Source organism: Talpa occidentalis, unplaced genomic scaffold, assembly GCF_014898055.3.
Source record: "Talpa occidentalis isolate TD23 unplaced genomic scaffold, MPIMG_talOcc4v2.1 talOcc4.14, whole genome shotgun sequence".
Lineage (NCBI taxonomy): Eukaryota > Metazoa > Chordata > Mammalia > Eulipotyphla > Talpidae > Talpa > Talpa occidentalis.
Window position 1 is genome coordinate 20,661,958 of NW_023601433.1, and position 24,100 is coordinate 20,686,057.

At 40.2% G+C, this 24,100-nt stretch overlaps 1 protein-coding gene across 4 annotated transcripts in view; it reads right to left on the reverse strand.

The window, feature by feature from the left end:
* NVL (nuclear VCP like) overlaps positions 1-24,100 on the reverse strand; it is a 79,926-nt gene that overhangs the window by 50,183 nt on the left and 5,643 nt on the right. For 3 of the 4 annotated variants that reach the window (XM_037510172.2, XM_037510173.2, XM_054694830.1), the window contains exons 3-12: positions 21,244-21,296; positions 21,063-21,162; positions 19,355-19,412; positions 18,020-18,292; positions 14,058-14,187; positions 13,761-13,837; positions 12,544-12,678; positions 11,560-11,661; positions 6,805-6,922; positions 2,171-2,315 (exon numbers count right to left, since the gene is read on the reverse strand). In XM_037510172.2, coding sequence (XP_037366069.1) covers positions 2,171-2,315; positions 6,805-6,922; positions 11,560-11,661; positions 12,544-12,678; positions 13,761-13,837; positions 14,058-14,187; positions 18,020-18,292; positions 19,355-19,412; positions 21,063-21,162; positions 21,244-21,296 — 1,191 coding nt within the window. Of the gene's footprint in view, positions 1-2,170; positions 2,316-6,804; positions 6,923-11,559; positions 11,662-12,543; positions 12,679-13,760; positions 13,838-14,057; positions 14,188-18,019; positions 18,293-19,354; positions 19,413-21,062; positions 21,163-21,243; positions 21,297-24,100 lie in introns of those variants that run through there. The other variant, XM_037510174.2, reaches the window with a different exon arrangement.

A 24,100-nucleotide genomic window follows, 5' to 3' on the forward strand; every position in this document is an offset into this window, starting at 1 on the left:
CCTTATTCCATATAAAAGATTATGTTAAATATCTGCTTCATTAGAAACTTACTTAAATTTTCAAGAATAAAAAAACAGATCTAAATAATCTGCCTTGAAGAATTTATAATACTAGAGAAGAAATAAATGATTTATGAGGATATAAGTTCCACTTTTAGAGTAATAGAAGCTTCCAAGTTAAAAAAAAGAACAAACAAAACATGATGTCTATTCACGTCAAAAAGTTATGCTGATATACACCTTATAATAATTTAATATTAGGACAGTTCTTTTTTTTTTAATTTTTTTTTTAATAGAGGCATGCTTTATTTATTTATTTGTTTGTTTGTTTATACATGCACTGGGTACAGTCAGAAGCGCGGGAGGGCGAGAGAATTCACCAGAGCCAGAGCGGGGAGCAGAACAGGCAGAAGGACCGAAGTGCACTGCTGAGGGGAGCAGCGGGCGTCAGGAGAGGTCTGCGCGCCCTGTGGGACCCTCCTCCGGTGGCCGGGGAGCAGCCGGGGATCGAACCGGCGCTGCAGAGGAAGCGGGCTGCCTCGCAACCCAGCGCTCAACCGCTGCGCCACCAGGGAGGCCCTATTAGGACAGTTCTTTAACTTCATTTTTCCTACTGCTCATCACCTATTGCACGTGTGAAAAATTCTAGTCAACTCAACTGGCAACATGGTGTCAGAGAAATATGTACAACAAAGTAATTATTATTAAAGGAATATTTAAATAATTTCTGATCACTTATTTGAAGGACTTTAAAGTAGTAAAGATCACCCCAGGACTACAGGTCTGAAACCAGACTGCCACTCTGTATAAACCAGGACCAGGTATTTCACTTCTGTGCTTCAGGTTGCTCATTTGTTAAAAAATACTATATCAGGGCCTCCCCAGTGGCGCAGAGGTTGAGCGCTGGGCTGCGAAGATGCCCGCAGCCTCTGCAGCAGTGGTTCAATCCCCGGCTGCTCCCTGGCCACCGGAGGAGGGTCCCACATGGTACGCAGACCTCTCCTGCCGCCCGCTGCTCCCCTCAGCAGTGTACTTCGGTCCTTCTGCCTGCTCTGCATCCCACTCTGGCTCTGGTGAATTCTCTCACCCTCCCGCGCTTCTGACTGTACCCAGTGCTTATATAAATAAATAAATAAATAAATAAATCTTAAAAAAAAAAAAAAAAAAAACTATATCAGCACTTACTCATAGGTATGTTAAGAGATACACACAAAGCTCTTAGAATAGTAGCTGATCCACAGTAAGTGCCCAATGAATGTTAGCCATTAAATACATATTGTGATATTACACATTAACATAGACAAGGCAAAGTATTTTGAAATTTCCAAATTTGTAGGGGAGACTAATATTTTCAAATGTCAAGCTTATGAACAGAAAAGTGTAAGAACAGAATAAAGCAGATAAATATTACTCATAAATGAAAGACAATTTACTCATATACTCTGAACAGTAACAATCAAAAGGCTCTACTATATAGGTATTTCCAACATATACAGAACCAATTTGCTGCTATGCACAAGAATACTAAGAAATTTAGATTGTTACGAAAAATGGCTAACATATAGTAAGTACCATAGTTTTCAGCTATAGTTTATTCTTGGAAAATACGGATGTTTCTACTTATCGTGCTACAGAAAGTCTTCTTGAGATATTTTTGGTTATTAAGATACTGGTGGATGTTTCTCTGCTCTGTAAACATTCAACCCCAATTATAAGAGAAGTTGGTACTGCAGCAAACACAGACACCTTTCAGACAGCTCTGGCTACCACTTAATTATCTGTCGAGGAATCTGGGGGTGTTAGGTGGCTTTGTAGAACAGCTTAAGTACGATGTTTAGATTTAACCAACATGTGGACAGTGAGCGCTGCTCTATTCCAGAGCTTTAGAAACAGTTCTTAAGCTGATCATCCTAAGACCAGACAAATGACTATGGATACATAAGTTGCTTATCATTATAGAAAAAAAAACAGCCTGAAATAATTGCCCTGTTAATGAGTAAACTGTTTTCTTAAGCACTGCTTTAATGTAGGCTCTTTCTCTTCCAAATCAATTTCACTGGCACAAGAAGAGAGAAAAAAAAAGCTATGTTGTATTTCTAACCCCTTATCTCAAGACATTTAATTCATATGACACAGTAGCATGTAAACTCCTCATTTTATGGAAGTATACCTTTCTCTGGATGCTTCATCTGGGATACCCAAGCTTATTTCCCTGTCAAACCTTCCCGCACGTCGCAAAGCAGGGTCTAAAGAATCTGGTCGGTTAGTGGCTCCAATGACCAGGACCTGGGCTGTAGCCACCACATTATTCAGATCTATCAATAGTAAGAACAATATACAGGATGAGTGGTGAACAAGACACTTGCCACTGAGGATAATAAAGCTCATACAATCACTTAAGTGACTAGAGAGACTGTTCTGCACATTTTGACAATATACGTAACATTTGTATACACTCATCTATAAAGCTAGTATTTACTACATGTGTAATGTGTGGAAAATGTGAGGGAAGTTAAATACAAACTTCATCCTCAGGCAGCTCACAAACTACTGAGAAACACAGAAGGCACAAACAAAGCACCACAGTGACACAATGGAAGACATCATGAGTTCTGACTGAGAAACATGGGAGTGCATGGAGGAAGTAACATTCTGGAAAAAACCTTAAAGAGTGAGTAGGAGATTAATCATCAAAGATATAGGTTAATGAAATTCTACAGGGAAGAAATGGTATGAGTGAAATAAGAGAGGAACAAACACACATGGTATGTCAGCACAAGGCGAGCAGCTCAACAACAGTGGGGTTCTTTGCTGTTTTTCCTACCCTGGTTTATAAAGGGGAACCCTAAAACACTGAGAGATACACATCAAAAATCCCAATTACTGGGCCTCCCCTGGTGGCGCAGCGGTTGAGCGCTGGGTTGCGAGGTTTCCTGCAGCCTCTACAGTGCCAATTCAATCCCCGGCCACCGGCGAGGGTCCCACCAAAAAAAAAAACACCAAAACAAAACAAAAAACCCAATTACTAGGGCTTTCAATATCATTCTAGTAACTGATAATCTACTTAAATCCGTGTACTTGCTCACTTTTCCACATTTAATATATGGTAGCAGAATGCTTCTGCAACCCATGAGGTATATACAGATTCAATGCTATTCCAATAAAAATCTCAATGTCATTCTTCAAAGAAATAGAACAATTATTGATGAAATTCATATGGAATCACCAAAAACCCCGAATAGCCAAAGCTCTCCTGAAAAGAAAAGAAGGGAATAGAGGCATCACCTGCCCAGATTTCAAACTACACTACAAAGCCATAATCATCAAAACTGCATGGTATTGGAACAAGAACAGACACACAGACCAACAGAATTGAATAGAAAATCCAGAAATAAACCCACAGATTTATGGTCAACTAATCTTTGACAAAGGAGCAAAGACTATGCATTGGAGCAAAGAAAGTTTGTTCAATAAATGGTGCTAGAAAAACTGGGTCGCTACATGCAAAAGAATGAAGCTTGACCACTACCTCACACCATACACAAAAATCAACTCAAAATGGATTAAAGAACTAGACATAAGACCTGGAACCATAAAATACATAGAAGGAAATACAGGCGAAACACTACATGACATGCACATCAAAGACATCTTTACAGACACATCACCCAAAGCAGTGGTAGTGAAGGCAAAGATAAACAGCTGGGACTATATCAAATTAAAGAGCTTCTGCACAGCAAAAGAGACAATAACAAAAACAAAGAGAAACCCCACTGACTGGGAGAACATTTTTGCACACAACACTAATGATAAAGGACTGATCACAAAAATCTGCAAAGAGCTGATGAGACTCAACAACAACAAAGAAAATAACCCAGTCAAAAAATGGGGAGAAGAGCTAAAAAGAAACTTCTCTGAAGAAGAAATGCAAATGGCCAACAGGCATATGAAAAAATGTTCAACATCACTTGTAATCAGGGAAATGCAAATCAAAACTACCATGAGATACCATCTGACACCAGTGAGAATGGCACATATTAAAAAAACTAGCAACAACAAATGTTGGCGAGGATGTGGAGAAAAAGGAACTCTCCTGCACTGTTGGTGGGAGTGCAAACTGGTCCAACCACTATGGAGAGCTGTGTGGAGATTTCTGGACCTACTAAACATAGAGCTTCCATATGATCCAGCAATTCCACGCCTAGGTATTTACCCAAAGGACACAGAAATATCAATTCCAAAGAGCACCTGCACCCCTATGTTTATAGCAGCACTGTTTACAATAGCTAAGCTTTGGAAACAACCCAAATGCCCAAAAATAGATGACTGGATCAAGATGTGGTACATATACACCATGGAATATTACTCAGCATTCAAAAAAGATAAACACATGCAATTTGCAGCAACATGGATGGCGCTGGAAGGGATCATGCTCAGCGAAATAAGCCAGAAAGTAAAAGAAAAATACTGGATGGTCTCACTCATAGCAGGAATCTAGAAAACTTAAATAAGGGACCAGGAAAAAGAATAACTATAAGAAAGTGAAAATCAAAATCAACAACTATGAACCAGAGACACTCTATGGGGGGTAGCGGATGGGGAGGGGAGGGACTGGGCTCAAAATAAGGGGGTTGCAATTGTATGGGGAATATAAAAATAAAATAAAATTTATTAAAAAAAAAAAGGATCTGGGCCTCCCTGATGGCATAGGGGGTTAAGTGCAGCCCTGTAAAACTGTCCGCAATTTCTGCAAATGTCAAGTTCGATCCCCGGCTGGCCACATGGCATGGCAGACCTCTCCTGTCTCGCCTGCTGCTCCCCTCAGCAGTGTTTTTGGTTGGTCTGCCTGTTCTACTACCCGCTCTGTCTCTGGTGAATCCTCTCACCCTTTTGCCCCTCTGACCTCTACCCCAGTTCTTGTATGCATAAATAAATAAAACTTGAAAAAAAAATAAAATAAAAAGGGATCTGTTTCGGGCCTCCCTGGTGGTACAAGGGGTTAAGCGTCAGGACTATCAAGCTATTGGCAGCCACTGCAGAACAAGTTCGATCCCCAGCCAGAGAGCTAACCCACATGGTGCAGCAGACCTCTCCTGTCTTGCCCGCTGCTCCCCTCAGCAGTATATTTCAGTCAATCCGCCTGTTTTGCTCCTCAACCTGTCTCTGGTGAATCCTTTCAACAAATCCCCCCACCTCCGTCCTGCACCCCAGTTCTTGTATGCATAAATAAATCTTAAAAATAAAAAAGGATCTGGTTCATTAGCATATTAAATTAGTCCTTCAAATGAATTTTTAAGAAACAACAATTAATGGGCAAAGAATGAGAAAAGGGATTTTGGAGTTGATACAACTAGCGACAAATATATGAAAAGATGATCAATCTCAACAGTGATGAGGCAAATTAAAACAAACATCTATCAATTTTTCACCTATCATATAGGCAAAAATTAAAACAACTGATAACATTCAGTGTTGTCAAGGATCTGGAGAAAAGGAGACTCTTGTAAGCATTGGTAAAAATGCAAACCAGGGCCTCCCTGGTGGCGCAGTGGTTGAGCACTGGGTTGCGAAGCTACCCGCAGCCTCTGCAGCACCAGTTCGATCCCTGGCTGCTCCCCGGCCACCGGAGGTGGATCCCACATGGCGCGCAGACCTCTCCTGTCTCCCGCTGCTCCCCTCAGCAGTGTACTTCATCAGTCTGCCTGTTCTGTTCCCTGCTCTGACTCTGGCGAATTCTCTCACCCTCCTGCATTTCTGACTGTACCCATTGCTTGTATAAATAAATAAATAAATCTTAAAAAAAAAAAAAAAAGGCAAACCACAGGGGCCTCCCTGGTGGCGCAAGGGGTTAGGACACTAGGACACAACCTATGAAGCAATCCGCAGCCACTGCAGCACGAGTTCAATCCGCCAGCCGGGGAGCGGCCCACATGGCACAGCAGACCTCTCCTGACTCTCCCGCTGCTCCCCTCAGCAGTGTGTTTCAGTCAATCTGCCTGTTCTGTTCCCCACTCTGTCTCTGGTGAATCCTCTCACCATCCACATGTCTGGCCTGTACCCCAGTTCTTGTATGCATAAATAAATAAATCTTTAAAAAAAAGAAAAGAAAATGCAAACCACAAAGTCTTCTTAGAATACTTCAAAATGAGAATTCTTAAATACAAATTGGAAAATCTATCTTAAACAGCCTGTAGCAGTTAAAAAGAGGCAAACAATATATACATTAAAATAACAATATTTCTAAGACATGTTAAGATACAAACAAAAAGCTATAGAACAATGTACATGGTGCAACTGTAGCATTGTAAAAAATAAAATAGCAAGTGAGTTTATGTACTTATATGTAAATGCATTAAAAATAACTAAGGCTCGAAAAATTTAATTTAATGGTATAATCTTTCCTGAAAAGAAAAAGATTTGTATTTTACTCTATTTAGATGGTTCCTATCCTTACAATACATTACTTTACAATACATTACAATACAATACATTTATTATCTTAAAATAACTTCACTATTTTGGGGCCTCCCTGGTGGTGTAGCACTGTGCTGTGAGGCTGTCCACAGCCTCTGCAGCGTGGGTTCAATTGCCGGCTGGGGAGAGACCCATGTGGTGTGGCAGACCTTTCCTGCCTCGCCCACTGCTCCCCTCAGCAGTGTCTTCAGTCCATCTGCCTGTTCTGCTCCCCATCCCCGCTCTCTCTGGTGAATTCTCTCATCCTCCCGCACCTCTGATCTATACTCCAGTTCTTGTATAAATAAATAAATCTTTAAAAAAAAAATAACTTCACTATTTTAAACAGACCATCCATGCAGGTTAGAAGCTGGGCTACAATTCTTCTTTCCATATCTTTTGAAGCAACTTCTCTTTTGGGGGTAATAGCATCAATTTCATCAATAAAAAGGATACAGGGTGCATCTGACTAGAAATAAGAATAGCACAAAAAGACAGTCATAAATATATTCTCTATATTGCAATGTGTTAACTATACAATAGTCCAATTATTTGCAATTTTACTTTCTGTAGTTTCTATTACAGTAACTGTGATCCAAAAAAATTACATACATATTATATTTTGAGACAGACAGAAACCATTCATAACTTTTGTTTTGAACAGCAAATGTTTTACTATTAGTAACTTATCAATTTTATTATTATTAGTAACTGTTGTCAATCTTACTATACCTAATTTATACATTAAGTTTTATCATAGCTATATGTACACAGGAAAACATAGTATACGCAATTAGTTCAGTACTATCTACAATTTCAGGCATCCACCAGGACATATCTCCTATGGATAAGGGAAACTACTGTATATATTATTTTAAAAGTCTTAATGTTCCAGGATCATTTACCAAAAGAATAACCCTAAAGAAGGAAGTTCACAGGGTACTTTTTTTTTTTAAGATTTATTTATGCATACAAGACTTGGGTATAGGCCAGAGGTGTGTGTGGGGGGGGTGAGAGGATTCACCAGAGACAGAGTGGGGAGCACAACAGGCAGATCTATGAAATACACAGGAGAGGTCTGCTGCACCATGTGGGTCGCTCCCTGGCCAGGGATTGAACTTGTGCTGCAGTAGTTGAGGATTGCTTCATAGTGCCGTGTCTTAACCCCTTGAGCTACCAGGGAGAACCCCATAGGGAATTATTTCTGTGTTTTATCAAACTTAAGAGAAGCAAGATATTTGAGATAGTAGACTAAACCTAGTATAACATTTTAGTCTTTTGGACAATCCATGTTATAATGATAAATTGACTGAAATTCTTTTATAAGTCAGACATCTTTGCTAGCTATGAAATACATATGAGTTTATAAACTATTTTTTTAACTTTTTGTAAGGATTTATTTATTTATACAAGAACTGGGGTATAGGCCAGAGGCGTGGGAGGGTGAGAGTATTCACCAGACAGAAAGGCGAGCAGAACAGGCAGACAGATTGAAGACACTGCTGAGGGGAGCAGTGGGCGAGACAGGAAAAGTCTGCCATGCCATGTAGGTATCTCCCTGGCCCGCAGCGAATGGAACCTGCGCTACAGAGGCTGCAGACAGCTTCACAGCACTGCACAAAACCCGTTGCGCCACCAGGGAGGCCCAAGTTTATAAACTTTAAATAGAAAACCTAAGCTTTCTACAATCATGATGTGAGTGATTCTATCAACATAAAAATATCTAAGCTTTTCCCTAGAATCTGCTATAAGGGGAATTTAAGGAGCACCAAAGGCTTTGTGGCTTTTTTGTTTGTTTGCTTAAGATTTATTTTTATTTATACAAGAACTGGGGTACAGGCCAGAAGCATGGGAGGGTGAGAGGATTCACCAGAGACAGAGTGGGAAGCAGAACAGGCAGATGGACCAAAGACACTGCTGAGGGTAGCAGCAGGCAAGGCAGGAGAGGTCCACCATGCCACATGGGTATCTCCCTGGCTGGCTGGGAATAGAACCCATGCTGCAGAGGCTGCGGACAGCTTCACAGTGCTGCACTCAACCCTCTGCGCCACCGGGGAGGCCCCAAGGCTTTGTTTTTAATTTACCTTCTATGTGATAAAATACAGGTGAAAGTTACTGATTTAATCATTTTAAGTATATTTTAGTGGTATTAAATACGTCCACATGTTGTATAATCCTCACCACTATTCATTCACGAGAGGAATTTTTTCATTAAAAATGATGTATTTAAAAATCAACAAAAAACTATGAACCAGAGACATTTTTAGGGGGGCGGGGCGGGAGGGGAGGGATTGGGGTCAGAATGGGGGGGGGCTGCAATTGTATGGGGAATATAAAAATAAAATTTATTATTTAAGAAAAAAAAATAAATTGCACTTAGTTAAAAAAAAAAATAAAAAAATAAAATAAAAATGATGTATTTATAGGGGCCTCCCTGGTGGTGCATTGGGTTAAGACGCAACCTATGAAGCTGTCTGCAGCCACTGCAGCACAAGTTCAATCCCCCGGCCGGGCAGGGAGCAACCCATATGGCGCAGCAGACCTCTCCTGACTCGCCCACTGCTCCCCTCAGCAGTGTACTTTGGTCAATCTGCCTGTTCTATTTCCCGCTCTGTCTCTAGAGAATCCTCTCACCCCCCCATAACTCTGGCCTGTACCCCAGCTCTTGTATACATAAATAAATCTTTAAAAAAAATTACGTATTTATATAAAAATTGATGTTTACTTTTTCCCCAGAACTTTTTCATTCTGAAATTACCACTTTTGAAGAATACACTGAATAAGGAAGAATGGTAAAGTTTCCATAAATAAGTTAAGGCACAAACCAGACAAGGTTCACACAGAGGAACTATGATATTTAAGCATTAACTACCTATAGTAGTCAATCAAATTCAGAAGCAAATAAGTAGAATAATGGTTGCCAGTGACTGTGGGGAGAATAAAATGGGGAGTTAGTGGATAATGGGGAGAGTTTCAGTTGAGGAAGATGTAAAGTTCAAGAGACAGAGACGGGGGTGATGGTTCTACACATGAGTATATTTAATGCCACACAACTCTACACTCAAAAAAAAAAAATTTTTTTTAAGATTTATTTATTTATTTATACAAGCACTGGGTACAGTCAGAAGTGCAGGAGGGTGAGAAAATTCACCAGAGCCAGAGCAGGGAACAGAACAGGCAGACTGACGAAATACACTGCTGAGAGGAGCAGTGGGCACGGCAAGAGAGGTCTGTCTCTTGTGGGACCACCAGGGGAGGCCCCACACTCAAAAATTTTTAATGGTAAACTGTATGTTAAATCTATTTTACCACAATAAAAGACAAAAAGAGATAAGGATCAGTTGAAGTTAAAAATTGTAATGAAACTATCTAGATTTACAATCTAAAGTACAGCTGATTCTTAGTTATTCAGTGGTTAAGAGTGATAATGATTACATTAAGAGTCACACTTAGAACTGGCTAAGACATCTCAAAGCAATAGGTACAACTGCCTTTTAAAAGGAAAGAAATCCAGGGGCCTCCCCTGGTGGCGCAGAGGTTGAGTGCTGGGCTGCGAAGCTGCCCGCAGCCTCGGCAGCACCAGTTCGATCCCTGGCCACCAGCGAGGGTCCCACATGGTGCGCAGACCTCTCCTGCTGTGCCCGCTGCTCCCCTCAGCAGTGTACTTCAGTCCTTCTGCCTGCCCTGCTCCCGGCTCTGGCTCTGGTGAATTCTCTCACCCTCCCATGCTTCTGACTTTACCCAATGCTTGTATAAATAAATAAATCTTAAAAAAAAAAAAAAAAAAAAAAAAAGGGGAAAGACATCTGGACCATCACTAGCTGGCTTTCTTCCTAATCCTTATGACAGTGTTTACAAAGGAGTACCTATGACGGCTGGATACACTATAGACACAAAGCATGAACAATTTTATCTGCAGTGACCTGGAAAATGGAACAACAAAAGCTGAAAGAAAAAGAGTAAGTGGTGGTCATTACAATTTAGCCTAAGGCCTAAATTGGCATTGCATGCCAATTTAACAATTAAATAGAGCTCATTTTGGAAAATAGATAACTCTTGATAGAGTTTAGCTTTGTAACCTTCCCTTCCCACTCTCAAGTAGATAGCTTCTTACATCCTTGCAATTTAAAAAGTATTTTCTCTATTACTACAAAAATACAATTTCTCTTCTAATTTCACATCAACTTCTAGCAGTTGCATTGGCCATGTTCACCAGCCCTTGTATATTTCGAGAGCAAATGATATGAAGTTAAACTTTTAACCACAGTGATGACTAGTGACTGCTCAAGTGTACATAATGTCCTAACTAATATCAGGGCCTTTGCTATGTACTTGGCACTACCTTTCATAATACCCTCAACAACCCCATGAGATTTAAGTACTACTATTAACCCCGTCTATTAGTAAGAAACTAAAGGTTAGTGGTTAAATATCTTGCCCCAGATTACATAATCAGTATAAGGTGGCACAAGGATATGAAACTGTTTCTGACTTGAAAGTACATTTCATCATTATGCTACACTGAAAGTAGAGCTTAACTGACATAAATGTTATCTTCAGAAGTTTGTAAACATCCACATTTTAACAACATGACTTACAATTAGGATAAAATCCAATCTAGAATTTCTCTAATAACAATTTTCTGTTCTACATTTAATTACACAAATAGAGAAGAGTTGAATCCTGGCATTTTTTAATGCCACAGTTGAATGTCAGAGTTGAATCTATGGCAGTTTTTAAAAAGTAATAATCCTAAATGTTAAAATTCTCACACTGCTTTTAAGTTTTTTGGTCAAACCTAAGTTGAATAAAAGAAAATATCACAAGGATAATCTATGTTGAATCTATTGAGTATGACAGCTTCTCACCAACTGTATTTATGTCTGATTTCAGATTAAACAGGTTATTTTCTACAAGGCTGTATTAATAAATCAATCATAAGTGGTGAGCCATAGGGCATAGCAAATTACCATATTTACAAAAGAGTGGCAGGCTAAATGGATTAAACAAATACCAGAATTAAACAAATATAGTCTAACATTAAAGGAAACAAGATCTTCAACATAAACATGTGACAGCCTGAGGGTCAGTCGTTAACTGACTTACCACAGCTTGTTTAAATAGTTCTCTCAGCTTTTGTTCGGATTCTCCAGATACTCCAGATACAATCTCTGTAGCAGCCACTTTCAAAATTGGAAGGTCAAGTTCCTGTGCACAACAGAACACAACAAAATAACCAAATTTTTAAATTTTAACTTCCTTTTTTATTTTTTTCCTTATTTGGCCCCTCTTTCAAATTTTTATGTTTTAAATGACTTAATTCTCTAAGAAACTTCATCCATTTGTGTTGGTGCAATGAAAATCATTACTTAAAAGTCTGATTTATTCAAATACATTAAGTGGATACCTCCAACTTGTTTTTATCTTACAATTGTTAATATAAAGGTTTATTATTATCTCCTGTGTGAATAAAAGGTAGTAAATATCAAGATGTGATGATTATCCTCCACTTAGAGCTATGCCCATACAATTTTATCTATTATTTATCTCCTGAATAGGAAGCAGCAGAAGTTAAGACACTGTTGTCTCCCATACACCTTACCAGCATTTCTCCACTCCTGAGCCCAGAGAAGTGGCCAGTTCATTACTAGTCAGAGGTAGATTCTTTAAGTAAAGGAAGAGAGACTGATGTCCCATTATTACCATTTTTGAAAGGATTTTTAACACTGAAAAAACATGATTTTGAATGAAAATTTTGCATAAATCTACCATGAAAACCAATATAATCCTTAGTTTTATTTTATGGTTTTTGAGATGCATCAGTGTAAAAAGAAAAAGAGAACTAAAAATGCAAACTATGTGTTAAATAAAAAAGCGTTGGTTACAGCTATATTTTTTTGCTTCCCAGTCAGCTCTTACTGTATAAATAACTGGATATACAACAAAAAAACCAGCACCTCACAATAGTATGAAAGAGGCAAAAAATGACAATGAAGAATGGATCAGTTCTCAGGGACTATATTCTAAGAATATGCCAAGTCTGACCAAAGAGAAAAAACAAATAGCGAAAGCAAAATCAGCAAACCTCACCCCAGCAATCGCATGTGCAAGTAATGTCTTCCCACAGCCTGGTGGCCCATGAAGAAGGACTCCACGAGGGGGCACGACACCTAGGTGCTGGTACACCTCCGGGTGACGCATGTGAATGAGCATCTTGCAGACTTCCTAGCAGGGAGTAAAGAGGAAAAATGTCTTTCACAGCTGAAGAGAACAAGATTCAATGAGATGTCCCATTTTTTTTTTTTTTTTGAGCAGCAAAACAGTAGAGTCCAGATTTTATTTTATTTATTTATGTACTTATACAAGCACTGGGTACAGTCAGATGCGGGAGGGTAAGAGAATTCACCAGAACCAGAGGGGAGAACAGAGCAGGCAGAATGACGAAGTACACTGCTGAGGGGAGCAGTGGACAGCAGCAGAGGTCTGCGTGCCATGTGGGACCCTCACCCGGTGGCAGGGATTGAACCAACACTGCAGAGGCTGCGGGTAGCTTCGCAACCCAGCGCTCAACCGCTGCACCACCGGGGAGGCCCAGAGTCCAGATTTTAGACTCCACCTGAGTTTGAATGCAAGCTCTAGAACCTATTACTTGACTTCAGCAATAACCCCACTGAGATTCTATCTCCTCAGCTATAATTTCATCTGCCTTGCACACATAATGAAAAGTAGGGTCTCCTTGGTGGTGCAGGGGATGATATCTCAGCACTATCTAGCTATCACCAGCCACTGTGGCATGAGTTCAATCCCTGGCCAGGGATCTAACCCACAAGGTGCAACAGACCTCTCCTGTCTTGCCTGCTGCTCCCCTCAGCAGTGTATTTCAGTCGGTCTGACTGTTCTGCTCCCCACTCTGTCTCTGCCGAATTCTCTCACACCCCCCACACCTCTGACCTACACCCCAGTTCTTTTATGCATAAACAAATAAAAAAAATCTTTAAAAAAAGAAAAGTAGGGCCTCCCTGGTGGCGCAAGGGGTTAAGCACAGTACTGTGAAGCTATCCGCAGCCTCTGCAGGACGAGTTCAATCCCCTGCCAGCCAGGAAGCAACCCACATGGCACAGCAGAACTCTCCTGTCTCACTGGCTGCTCCCCTCTGTAGGGAGCAGTATTTCAGTCAGTCTACCTGTTCTGCTCTCCACTCTTTCTCTGGAGAATCCTCTCACCCCCTACACCTCTGGCCTGTATCCCAGTTGTTGTATGCATAAACAAATAAATCTTAAAAAAAAAAAATTTGAATTTGAACTAACTTTTAATGTGGTGTCATTGCCTCCAACATCTTCAAACTTCACATTGGAGATCTGCAATTCTAGTCCCCTGGCTTTGACTGGTAAACAAAAAATGGAGAAGGTACAGAGATTAGTGATTCAGTATTGATCAGTTATATTTAAAATCTTTAAGTAAACAAAGATCCATTCATTAGAAAATATTTCTCTGCACATGTATAATGTCTCTGCACATAGAAAGTCCCCAAGTACAAGTTTAAAACAGTGGTGCCTCACTCAAGGCAAACATGTCCACTGCCATTCACAAGACTTACACCTCACCTTTCTGTTGCAGGACAGCTTCTATTTCTTCATCTACTTCCTGAAGTTCTATCTTCCTTTTGCTTCCTTTCCTCTTTAGCCTGCTTTTCCGTTTTTTATCATTCTCCAGAAGAGAAAAATCTTTCGAATCCTAGAAAGAAATTTTAAATATGGTGTGCTTGAAATCACAATGTGTATTTTTAAAGATGTGTATTATTAAAAAAATCCATTTGTTGCCCTAGCACTTTCATTTGCTAGCTAGTCCCAATCTTTCTGCCCAAAGATGGGATGTCTGCTACTCATGTCGTTATTTCCAATAGCCTTTAAACTCAGTTCATATCCTAACAACTGAACACTTCCTTTTCAGATTCTTTTGATTAAATTTACTCTCTACCTCATTCTCAGAATTAGCAACTATTTTTTTTTTAAAGATTTATTTATTTATGCATATAAGAGCTGGGGCACAGGCCAGAGGTGTGGGGGGGTGGGGTGAGAGGGTTCACCAAAGACTGAGCGGGGAACAAAACAGGCAGACTAACCAAAGTACACTGCTGCGGGAAGTAGCAGGTGAGTCAGGAGAGGTCTGCTGAGCAATGTCGGTTGCTGCCTGGCCGGCCGGGGATAGAACATGTGCTGCAGAGGCTATGGACAGCTTCATAGGTTGTGTCTCAACCCCTTGCGCCACCAGGGAGGCCCAGAATTAGCAATTATTATGGCATACCATAACCTATCTTGTATTTGCGTGACTGAACTGTCTCACTGAATTGTGAGCTTCTCCAGTTTTAACACTAACATTCATCTTTAACATCTCACTGAGTCTTTCGTATAGCTGTTAATCTGATAGCTGATCATAACTAAATTAAATGACCACAGTGTTGCTTTGACAGCCATAGGAAAGTATAATTCAACCTAACAGTTAATCTTTTTCCATGACCCCACCAGCCATAATAGTCCCTAAAAATGGATGATTAAAGTAAAGAGATTTAGAAGTGTCCATTAGCAGCTCAAAAGGGGGGGGGGCCTCCCTGGTGGCGCAAGGGGTTAGGCTTCAGCACTATCAAGCTACTGGCAGCCACTGCAGCACAAGTTCAATCCCTAGCCAGGGAGCTAACCCACATGGCGCAGGAGACCTCTCCTGTCTTGTCCGCTGCTCCCCTCAGCAGTGTATTTCAGTCAGTTTGCCTGTTCTGTTCCCCACTCTGTCTCTGGTGAATCCTCTCACCCTCTGCACCTCTGGCCTGTACCCCAGTTCTTATATGCATAAATAAATAAATCTTTAAAAAAACAAAGTTCAAAAGGGAGAGTTTTGCAAAGCCAAATGGCTTAAGTTTTTGGAAATTGCTCAGAACAATACAGTCCAAAGAGAACGTAATGGGGGCCTCCCCGGTGGCGCAGCGGTAGAGCGCTGGGTTGCGAAGCTGCCCGCAGCCTCTGCGGCGCCGGTTCGATTCCCGGCTGCTCCCCGGCCACCGGAGGAGGGTCCCACATGGTGCGCAGACCTCTCCTGCCACCCGCTGCTCCCCTCAGCAGTGTACTTCGGTCCTTCTGCCTGTTCTGCTCCCCGCTCTGGCTCTGGTGAATTCTCTCACCCTCCCGCGCTTCTGACTATACCCAGTGCATGTATAAACAAAAAACAAAATGAACAAACAAATAAATAAATAAATAAATAAAACATGCCTCTATAAAAAAAAAAAAAAAAACAAAGAGAACGTAATGATAGCCATATATGTAATTATATATATTCTAGTAGCCAATGTAAAAAAGGAAAAAAGACAAGTGAAATTAATATTCTACTTAAACTTAAAACATCATTCAACATAGTATGAAAAATTATTAATGAGGTGTTTTTTTTTTTAGTAAATCTTCAAAGTCCAATGTGTACTTTAAGCTTACAGCACATGACAATTCACACTAAATTTCCATGGGCAAGACTTGATTTATATTTACATTTCATAAATTTACAGTTGAAAAAGCAGATTGAAATATCCAAATCATTTCGAATATACTTAGTATTCTAACAGCTGAATGACCTTTTAGTTTTTAGATTTAAATAAAATATACAGTTCCTCATTTGCATAATTCATTGCTACATTTTAAGTGCTCATTAGACACATGTGGTTTGCACTTACCACACTGGACAGTCTACCCTAGAGTATATTCAGCATTCTATTGTGGGATGGGTTCTTTAAAACCCATTCACTCTGCTATGCATTAAAAACAATCAGTTAACATCTTTGATGTTGACTTTGTGATAATTCATCAAGCTTTACTTTTCTTTTTGTATGGCATATTTCAATTTAAGAGGTAAAAAAAGGTGTGTACTTTTTCCTAAAACTATTAATTTTCTGTAATACATACCCAAAGTAGTCTTTTTTTTTTTTTTTTTTTAAGATTCATTTATTTATTTATACAAGCACTGAGTACAGTCAGAAGCGCGGGAGGGTGAAAGAATTCACCAGAACCAGAGGGGAGAGCAGAGCAGGCAGACTGACATAGTATACTGCTGAGGGGAGCAGCGGGCACAGCAGGAGAGGTCTGCCCACCATGTGGGACTCTCGCTGGCAGCCGGGGATCGAACCGGTGCTGCAGAGGCTGCCAGCAGCTTCGCAGCCCAGTGCTCAACCGCTGTGCCACCAGGGGAGGCCCCCAAAATAGTTAGTCTTTCATTCTCCTTTTTTTTTTATTCTCCTTTTTTCTTAATGGCTATAATGGTTTGCAATGCATGTGATTCAGAGTCATAAGATCATACCTCCTCAGATGTATGTCACCTACATTACACTCACTACCAAGATATCCACAGTAGTTATTCATTATCTCTCACTAGTAAATAAATCTCAGAAAGTACACTAGGCACTAATTAAAGAAAGTGAATGATGACTACATGTTAGATGTATTTTACACAGACACATCAGAAAGTACAAATGCAGGGCCTCCTTAGTACGCAGGGGTTAAAGTCTCAGCATTCTCAAGCTATCACCAGCCACTGTGGCATGAGTTTGATCCCCGGCCAGGGAGCTACCCACATGGCTCAGCAGACCTCTCCTGTCTTGCTCACTGCTCCCCTCAGTAGTGTACTTCAGTAGATCCACCTGTTCTGCTTTCTACTCTGTCCCTGATGAATCCTCTCACTCCCTGCACATCTGTCCTACACCCCAGTTCTTGCATGCATAAATAAATAAAACTCAAAAAAAGAAAAGAAAGTACAAGTGCAAATGCACCAAGTGAGAGTGGTGTGTTCTAGAAACAGCAAAAGACCACTGTGGCTGAAACAGAGCTGCGAGGGGAGAAGGTGATGAGGTTACAGAGACAACAGAGAAGCCAAATCATGCAGGGCTTTTATTGGCAATTGCCAAGATCTCTGATTTTAGACTGAATGAAGCCCTAGAAGGTTTTTAATGCAAGACTAATAATGAACTAACCTAACTTTTAAAAAAGATAACTCTGTGTGAAGAGTAAGAATGGAAATAGACACCATTTAGGAGGTTATTTCAAAAGTTATGGTAAGAAAAAGAAGGGCCTCCCCGGTGGCGCAGCGGTTGAGCACTGGGTTGCGAAGCTACCCGCAGCCTCTATAGTGCTGGTTCGATCCCCGACTGTCCAGTAAGGGTCCCACATGGCGCGCAGACCTCTCCGGCCGCCCGCTGCTCCCCTCAGCAGTGTACTTCGGTCCTTCTGCCTGCTCTGCTCCCCGCTCTGACTCTGGTGAATTCTCTCACCCTCCCGCGCTTCTGACTGTACCCAGTGCTTGTATAAATAAATAAATATTAAAAAAATAAAATAAAATTGTAACTTTAAAGAAAAAAAAGAAGAGCAAAGACTTGAAATAGAACAGAATTGATAGTGGCAGTGGGAAATAATCAAATTCTGCTATTTTAAAGTACCAATGTTTTTACTAAACACAAGAATCTGTTTGATATTATAGTCAGTGAAAGGGTTTCAATGTATTTCATCTACAGAGAGCTAAAATTTCACCACAAAAATACCTCTATCTCAGATATTGGTTTCTTCTGATTACTTTTCTCATCTGACAAGTCCAAGAAAAAACCATCTTTGCTTCCACCTGGAGTTTTGTCAATGAACCATCCTCCTTCAGAACTGCTGGCAGGGGTCTTCAAAGGAATGGAGCCTGTTTTGGAAGTGATTCGTGGTGTTGAAACCGTGGTTCCTCTTTGCTCCACCTCAGGAGTACTTGAAACAGAGTTAGGATTTCCTTTCCGATATAGGGAGACCAGGGAACTGTTCATATGGTTTGCTGACTGGCACAAACACACAAATTAGCCAATATGCATTCATGAAAGTATATTTACCTGTATTAGCAGTTTTCTACATTTTGCTTTCATAACTTCTCTCACATTTACAGTCAGAAAACATAGATGTTCACAGTAAGATGATTCACAAACAGACATTTACTAATCAAAAAGACACAGCTCCCTTTCACTACAAATTAATGCACCAATTCATAATTGGCAGTTAAACAAAACAAAAACATGTATGGTCATTTTTACAAAATACAACATAATTATAAAAACAAGCAGGTAGCCAATAAATCACTACTATCCCATCAATTCAAAATTATATCAAATATAACAGTATCATTATGACTTTGTTTATAATACAAATACTGAGTTACCAACAGGGAAAAACAGAGAATAAGTTAAAAATAATTTGACATATTATTCCTATTGTCAGCTCTTGAACAGAAAATGTATCCTTTTCTCAATTTTTACTATTAATTACTCTGTGTATTACTGTCTATTCTGTGTATTTCTGGTCATTCTCTTCCCTTGTTTCTGCAGAGCTGGCTATCAACAATTAGTAGAATGATGGCTAATCTACAAGTTCATCAACACTGTAAACCTAAGTATTTAATTATTTAATTGTATAAGTATTTAATTGACGAAGATGTTTAAAATCCCTTATTCTGTTCCTTACTGATTTTTCTAAGGAGGGTTCAGAATGAATTTTAAAAAACCAAAATGGGGGGGCCTCCCCGGTGGCGCAGCGGTTGAGCGCTGGGTTGCGAAGCTGCCTGCAGCCTCTGCAGCGCCGGTTTGATCCCCGGCTGCTTCCCAGCCACCGGAGGAGGGTCCCACAAGGCGCGCAGACCTCTCCTGCCGCCCGCTGCTCCCCTCAGCAGTGTACTTCGGTCCTTCTGCCTGCTCTGCTCCCTGCTCTGGCTCTGGTGAATTCTCTCACCCTCCTGCGCTTCTGACTGTACCCAGTGCATGTATAAATAAATAAATAAATCTTTATATATATTTAAAAAAAAAAAAAACCAAAAAACCAACCAAAATGGGTTCATCAAATGTTTAGCTTACCTGTGGATCTGGGTAATCTTCCACATTTGAATCATCATCAGAATAGCTTTCCATATACCTCAGTTAAAAAGAAGAAATGTTTTAAAGACTTTTCCACATCTTAAAAAATAACTACCTATAAAAAGAAACTACACTAAGGTAAAATATTATAGTGGTTAGAAGTCCACCCTTTGGAATCAGAGAAATTTGGATTCAAAATCCAGCTTCTACCACTTCCTAGCTTCTATTCAACTCTCTTGAGTTTCAGCTTCCTTATCTATAAAATGGAGATAATAAATCTAACTGGGTTATTAGATGATTAAACAAAGGCTTACAAAGTCCTTAAACACAGTATTTAAATATTTAAAAAACTGTGGTTATGTTTATCCTAAAATAAATAAAAATTACATGCAAATTCCCATCGGATCCAAGAGTCTCATTTAGCAATATCAGCTGCCAAACAGAGAAAACATTCTAGCAAGCCATAATTAATATCCTGAGTATTAAACTCACAAGTTCAACAAGGCCAAGTCATGTGACTAACTATAACTTTTCTAAATTTGCTCATGAGGAATGAAGTAAAGAAATTTTTATGTAAGATGGCAAAAAAAGTATAAATCCTAATAATACAAACTGAGAATGCAGTCTCAGTTCATTGTAACTGAGTTATTAAGTACTACAAGGATTGTTACTATTTATATAGTTTCTTTGGAAAATAATTCAGAAAGGGTTTTTCCTGAGTAAAAAGGTTGACATGAATACTAGGACAAACCTGTATAATAAAAAGACACGAATTATTTTATTATTCATTAAGTTCAATCAATATAACTTGGGGAGATTCCAAATCAACTTACTATTGGAAAAAGCAGTTTTGCCCTACAATTAACACAAACAAAATTAACTCCAATTGCATTAAATATTATACCTTAAAAAAACAGGAAAAGGTATAGGTAATTATTCTATATACCCTGTGATACAGGTCTTTCTAAGCCTATCCTATCAGCATGAACCATAAAGGAAGAGAGACATGACTATGTAAAGGTACAAAACTTCTCTACTCAAAACACACTAAACTAAGGGCCTCCCCGGTGGCGCAGCGGTTGAGCGCTGGGTTGCGAAGCTGCACGCGGCCTCTGCAGCGCCAGTTCAATCCCCGGCTGCTCCCCGGCCACCGGAGGAGGGTCCCACATGGCGCGCAGACCTCTCCTGCCGCCTGCTGCTCCCCTCAGCAGTGTACTTCGGTCCTTCTGCCTGTTCTGTTCCCCACTCTGGCTCTGGTGAATTCTTTCACCCTCCCGTACTTCTGACTGTACCCAGTGCATGTATAAACAAAACAAACAAACAAATAACGTGCCTCTATTAAAAAATATATATATATATTAAAAAAAAAAAAACACACTAAACTAAAATGGCAAAATGGGACAAGCATTTGCAATGCACTACAAAAAGAGGTATGATCACATAGAATTCTAACCACTACTAAGGAAAACTCAAATCTCTCTCAAATGAGACACATCTGAGACAGCAGACAGTTCACAAATTCATAGACCAACGAAGAATGCGACCTCTTCAGGGAACAGTGAGCACTCATAGTATGTCTGAAGGAGATGCCTAAACAGGTTAGTAAATCAGAGCTTCAATGGCAATGAAAGTTTTACAAATAAGAATGTAATGTAATGTGGGTCAGGTTCATGATTTAGGAAAAAACCCTTCACATTGTAATCCTTACTCATTATCCTCTTCACCTTGTCTTGCTCTTTTTGCCAAATGTTCATCTTCCAATTCTGTTATATCCTTAATTTCTTTCTCACTGCTAATTATGCTAAATACTGAAACAAAAAGAAGAATGCTATGAGTGAAAACAATTTTTCCCTAACTTTATTCAACTCTTCTAATAATAAAAGACTCACCTTTTTCTACTTGAATCCTAAAAGCGTTTCGTTTTCTTCGACCATAGTCTATACTGAAAAAAAGAGCACTAAGTTTAGTACACCAGTCTTCATTAATATTTTTCCGTTAAGCTTGATCTAACTGCACCACAAAAATCTGTATGAGTATAAAACTGTCACTATAACTATACAGCAATTTTCAATTTTTAACTTTGTATTTTTATTATTAAACTTTTTCCAGATATTTTGCCTGATAGTCTTCTCTTCGCTTTATTTTGAAATTTCTAACCAATAAAAATGTGAAATAATGTAATGAACATCCTTATACTCTTTTATCGATCTTCATAAATCAACATTTTTACCATATTTATTACTTTGCTTCTTTGATGTACCAAGAATATTTTTTGGCAAAATTATCTGAATGTAAGTAGCAGATACTGTACCCCAAATCTAAATTTCTGAAAAACAATGAGGCAGAAGGGGAAGCTGGGAAGATCTGAAGATAGATACTGGACCTGACATGGGTTTGAAGGATGAAGGGGGTCATGAGCCAGGGAATGAATGCAAGTGATCCCCAGAGAATGACTATTGGCAAAACAGACACAGGGAACTCAGACCTACAGGTACATGAAACTGGATTCTGTCAACATTCCAAAAGACCTTGAAGTGTACTCTTCCAGTACTTCCAAGAAGAGTCCAACTAGCTGACACATTGATTGTGGCAATGTGAAACCTGAGAGACTGGTTGTTTAATCAACTAAGGTAGAGAAGAAGTTATGAAGAAAAGGCAATTCATACATTTCAGTAGCTTGAGTGGCAGGGCTAGAATGAAGCTCAGAATACTCTTAGAAGGAATTTTAATGAAGGGGAGGAGAAATATTGGGTGGTAGGTAAAGTGGGGTATACAACTTTTTTATTTTTTTTTTTAAGATTTATTTATTTATGCATGTAAGAACTGTGGTGTAGGCTAGAGGTACAGGGGTGGGGTGGGGGGGTGGTGAGAGGATTCACCAGAGACAGACAGGGAGGTCCTGGGTATACAACTTTTTTAAAGCCTTCTATTTTAGTTTTACTTCCTTTCTTTTTTCCCTAAACTAAAAGAAACTTATGCTTACTTACAGATAGTATTGTTTTGCTAAGGGCTACCCTAACAAAGTAATAGAGATTTTAGAACTGAGAAGCATGGTGCTACTGTAACAAATACCTAAAAAGTGTGGAAAATGACTTTAGAACTAGATAACATGCAGAAATTACAAAGTTTTGAATAGCATGTTGGAAAAGGCTGAGACTGCCACAGGGGCCTCCCTGGTGGCACAAGGGGTTAAGATGCAACTTATGAAGCTATTCGCAGCCACTGCAGCACAAGTTCAATCCCCGGCCAGGGAGCTACCCATATGGCACAGCAGACCTCTTCTGTCTCGCCCACTTCTCTCCTCAGCAGTGTATTTCAGTCAATCTACCTGTTCTGTTCCCCACTCTTTCTCTGGTGTATCCTCTCACCCCCACACCTCTGGCCTGTACCCCAGTTCTTGTATGCATAAATAAATAAATCTTTAAAAAAAAAAAGAAGTATGGACACTGAAGGCCATTCTCAAGAACTCAAACAGAAACAGGAGAGTTTAGAGATACAGTTTATTTATTTGTTTGTTTGTTTGTTTATTTATATAAGCACTTGGTACAGTCAGAAGCACGGGAGGGTGAGAGAATTCACCAGAGCCAGAGCAGGGAGCGGAACAGGCAGACTGACGAAATATACTGCTGAGGGGAGCAGCAGGTGACAGAAGAGGTCTGCGCACCATGTGGGACCCTAGCCCGGCGACCGGGGATCAAACCGGTGCTGCAGAGGCTGCAGTCAGTTTCGCAAGCCAGTGCTCAACAGCTGCGCCACCGGGGAGGCCCCTAGAGATATAGTTTTATTTATTTATTTTTTTTAAGAGGCATGTTTTATTTATTTATTTGTTTGTTTGTTTGTTTGTTTTGTTTATACATGCACTGGGTACAGTCAGAAGCGCGGGAGGGTAAGAGAATTCACCAGAGCCAGAGGGGAGAGCAGAGCAGATAGACTGATGTAGTACACTGCTGAGGGGAGCAGCGGGCTGCAGGAGAGGTCTGCGCGCCATGTGGGACCCTCCTCTGGTGGCCGGGGAGCAGCCGGGGATCGAACCGGTGCCGCAGAGGCCACAGGCAGCTTCGCAACCCAGCGCTCAACCGCTGCGCCACCGGGGAGGCCCTAGAGATATAGTTTTAGAAATAAACATGTATCATCATAAACAGAATGTTGGTAGAAAAATAAATGTTGGGCCTCCCTGGTGGTGCAAGGGGTTAAGACACAACCTATGATGCTATCCACAGCCTCTGCATCACAAGTTTGATCCCTGGCCGGCCAGGGAGCTACCCACATGGCGCAGCAGACTTCTCCTGCCTCGCCCGCTGCTCCCCTCGGCAGTGTATTTCAATCATTCTGCCTGTCCTGTTCCCCACTCTTCTCTAGTGAATGAATCCTCTCACCCTCCCGTGCCTCTGGCCTGTACCCCAGTTCTTATATAAATAAATAAATCTTTAAAAAAAAAAAAAAAGAAAAAGAAATGTTAACAGCACTCTTAGAGAGATCTTGCAGACAGAAATGAGAAACATGTTATGGAAACTGGAGAAAAGACCCCTATTATGAAGAGGCAGGGGACCAGGCTGAATTGTCTTCTACTGTTTACAGAAAGAAGATGATGAACTTGGATATTTAGCAGATGAGACATCTAAGCACTGTTGAAGGCACAGCCTGGTTTCTCCTTGCTGCTCAGAAGAAAATTAGGGAGGAATGTAAAGTCAGGAAACTGTTAAGGAAAAAAAAAAAGAGCTTGAAGAGGGGCCTCCCTGGTGGCAC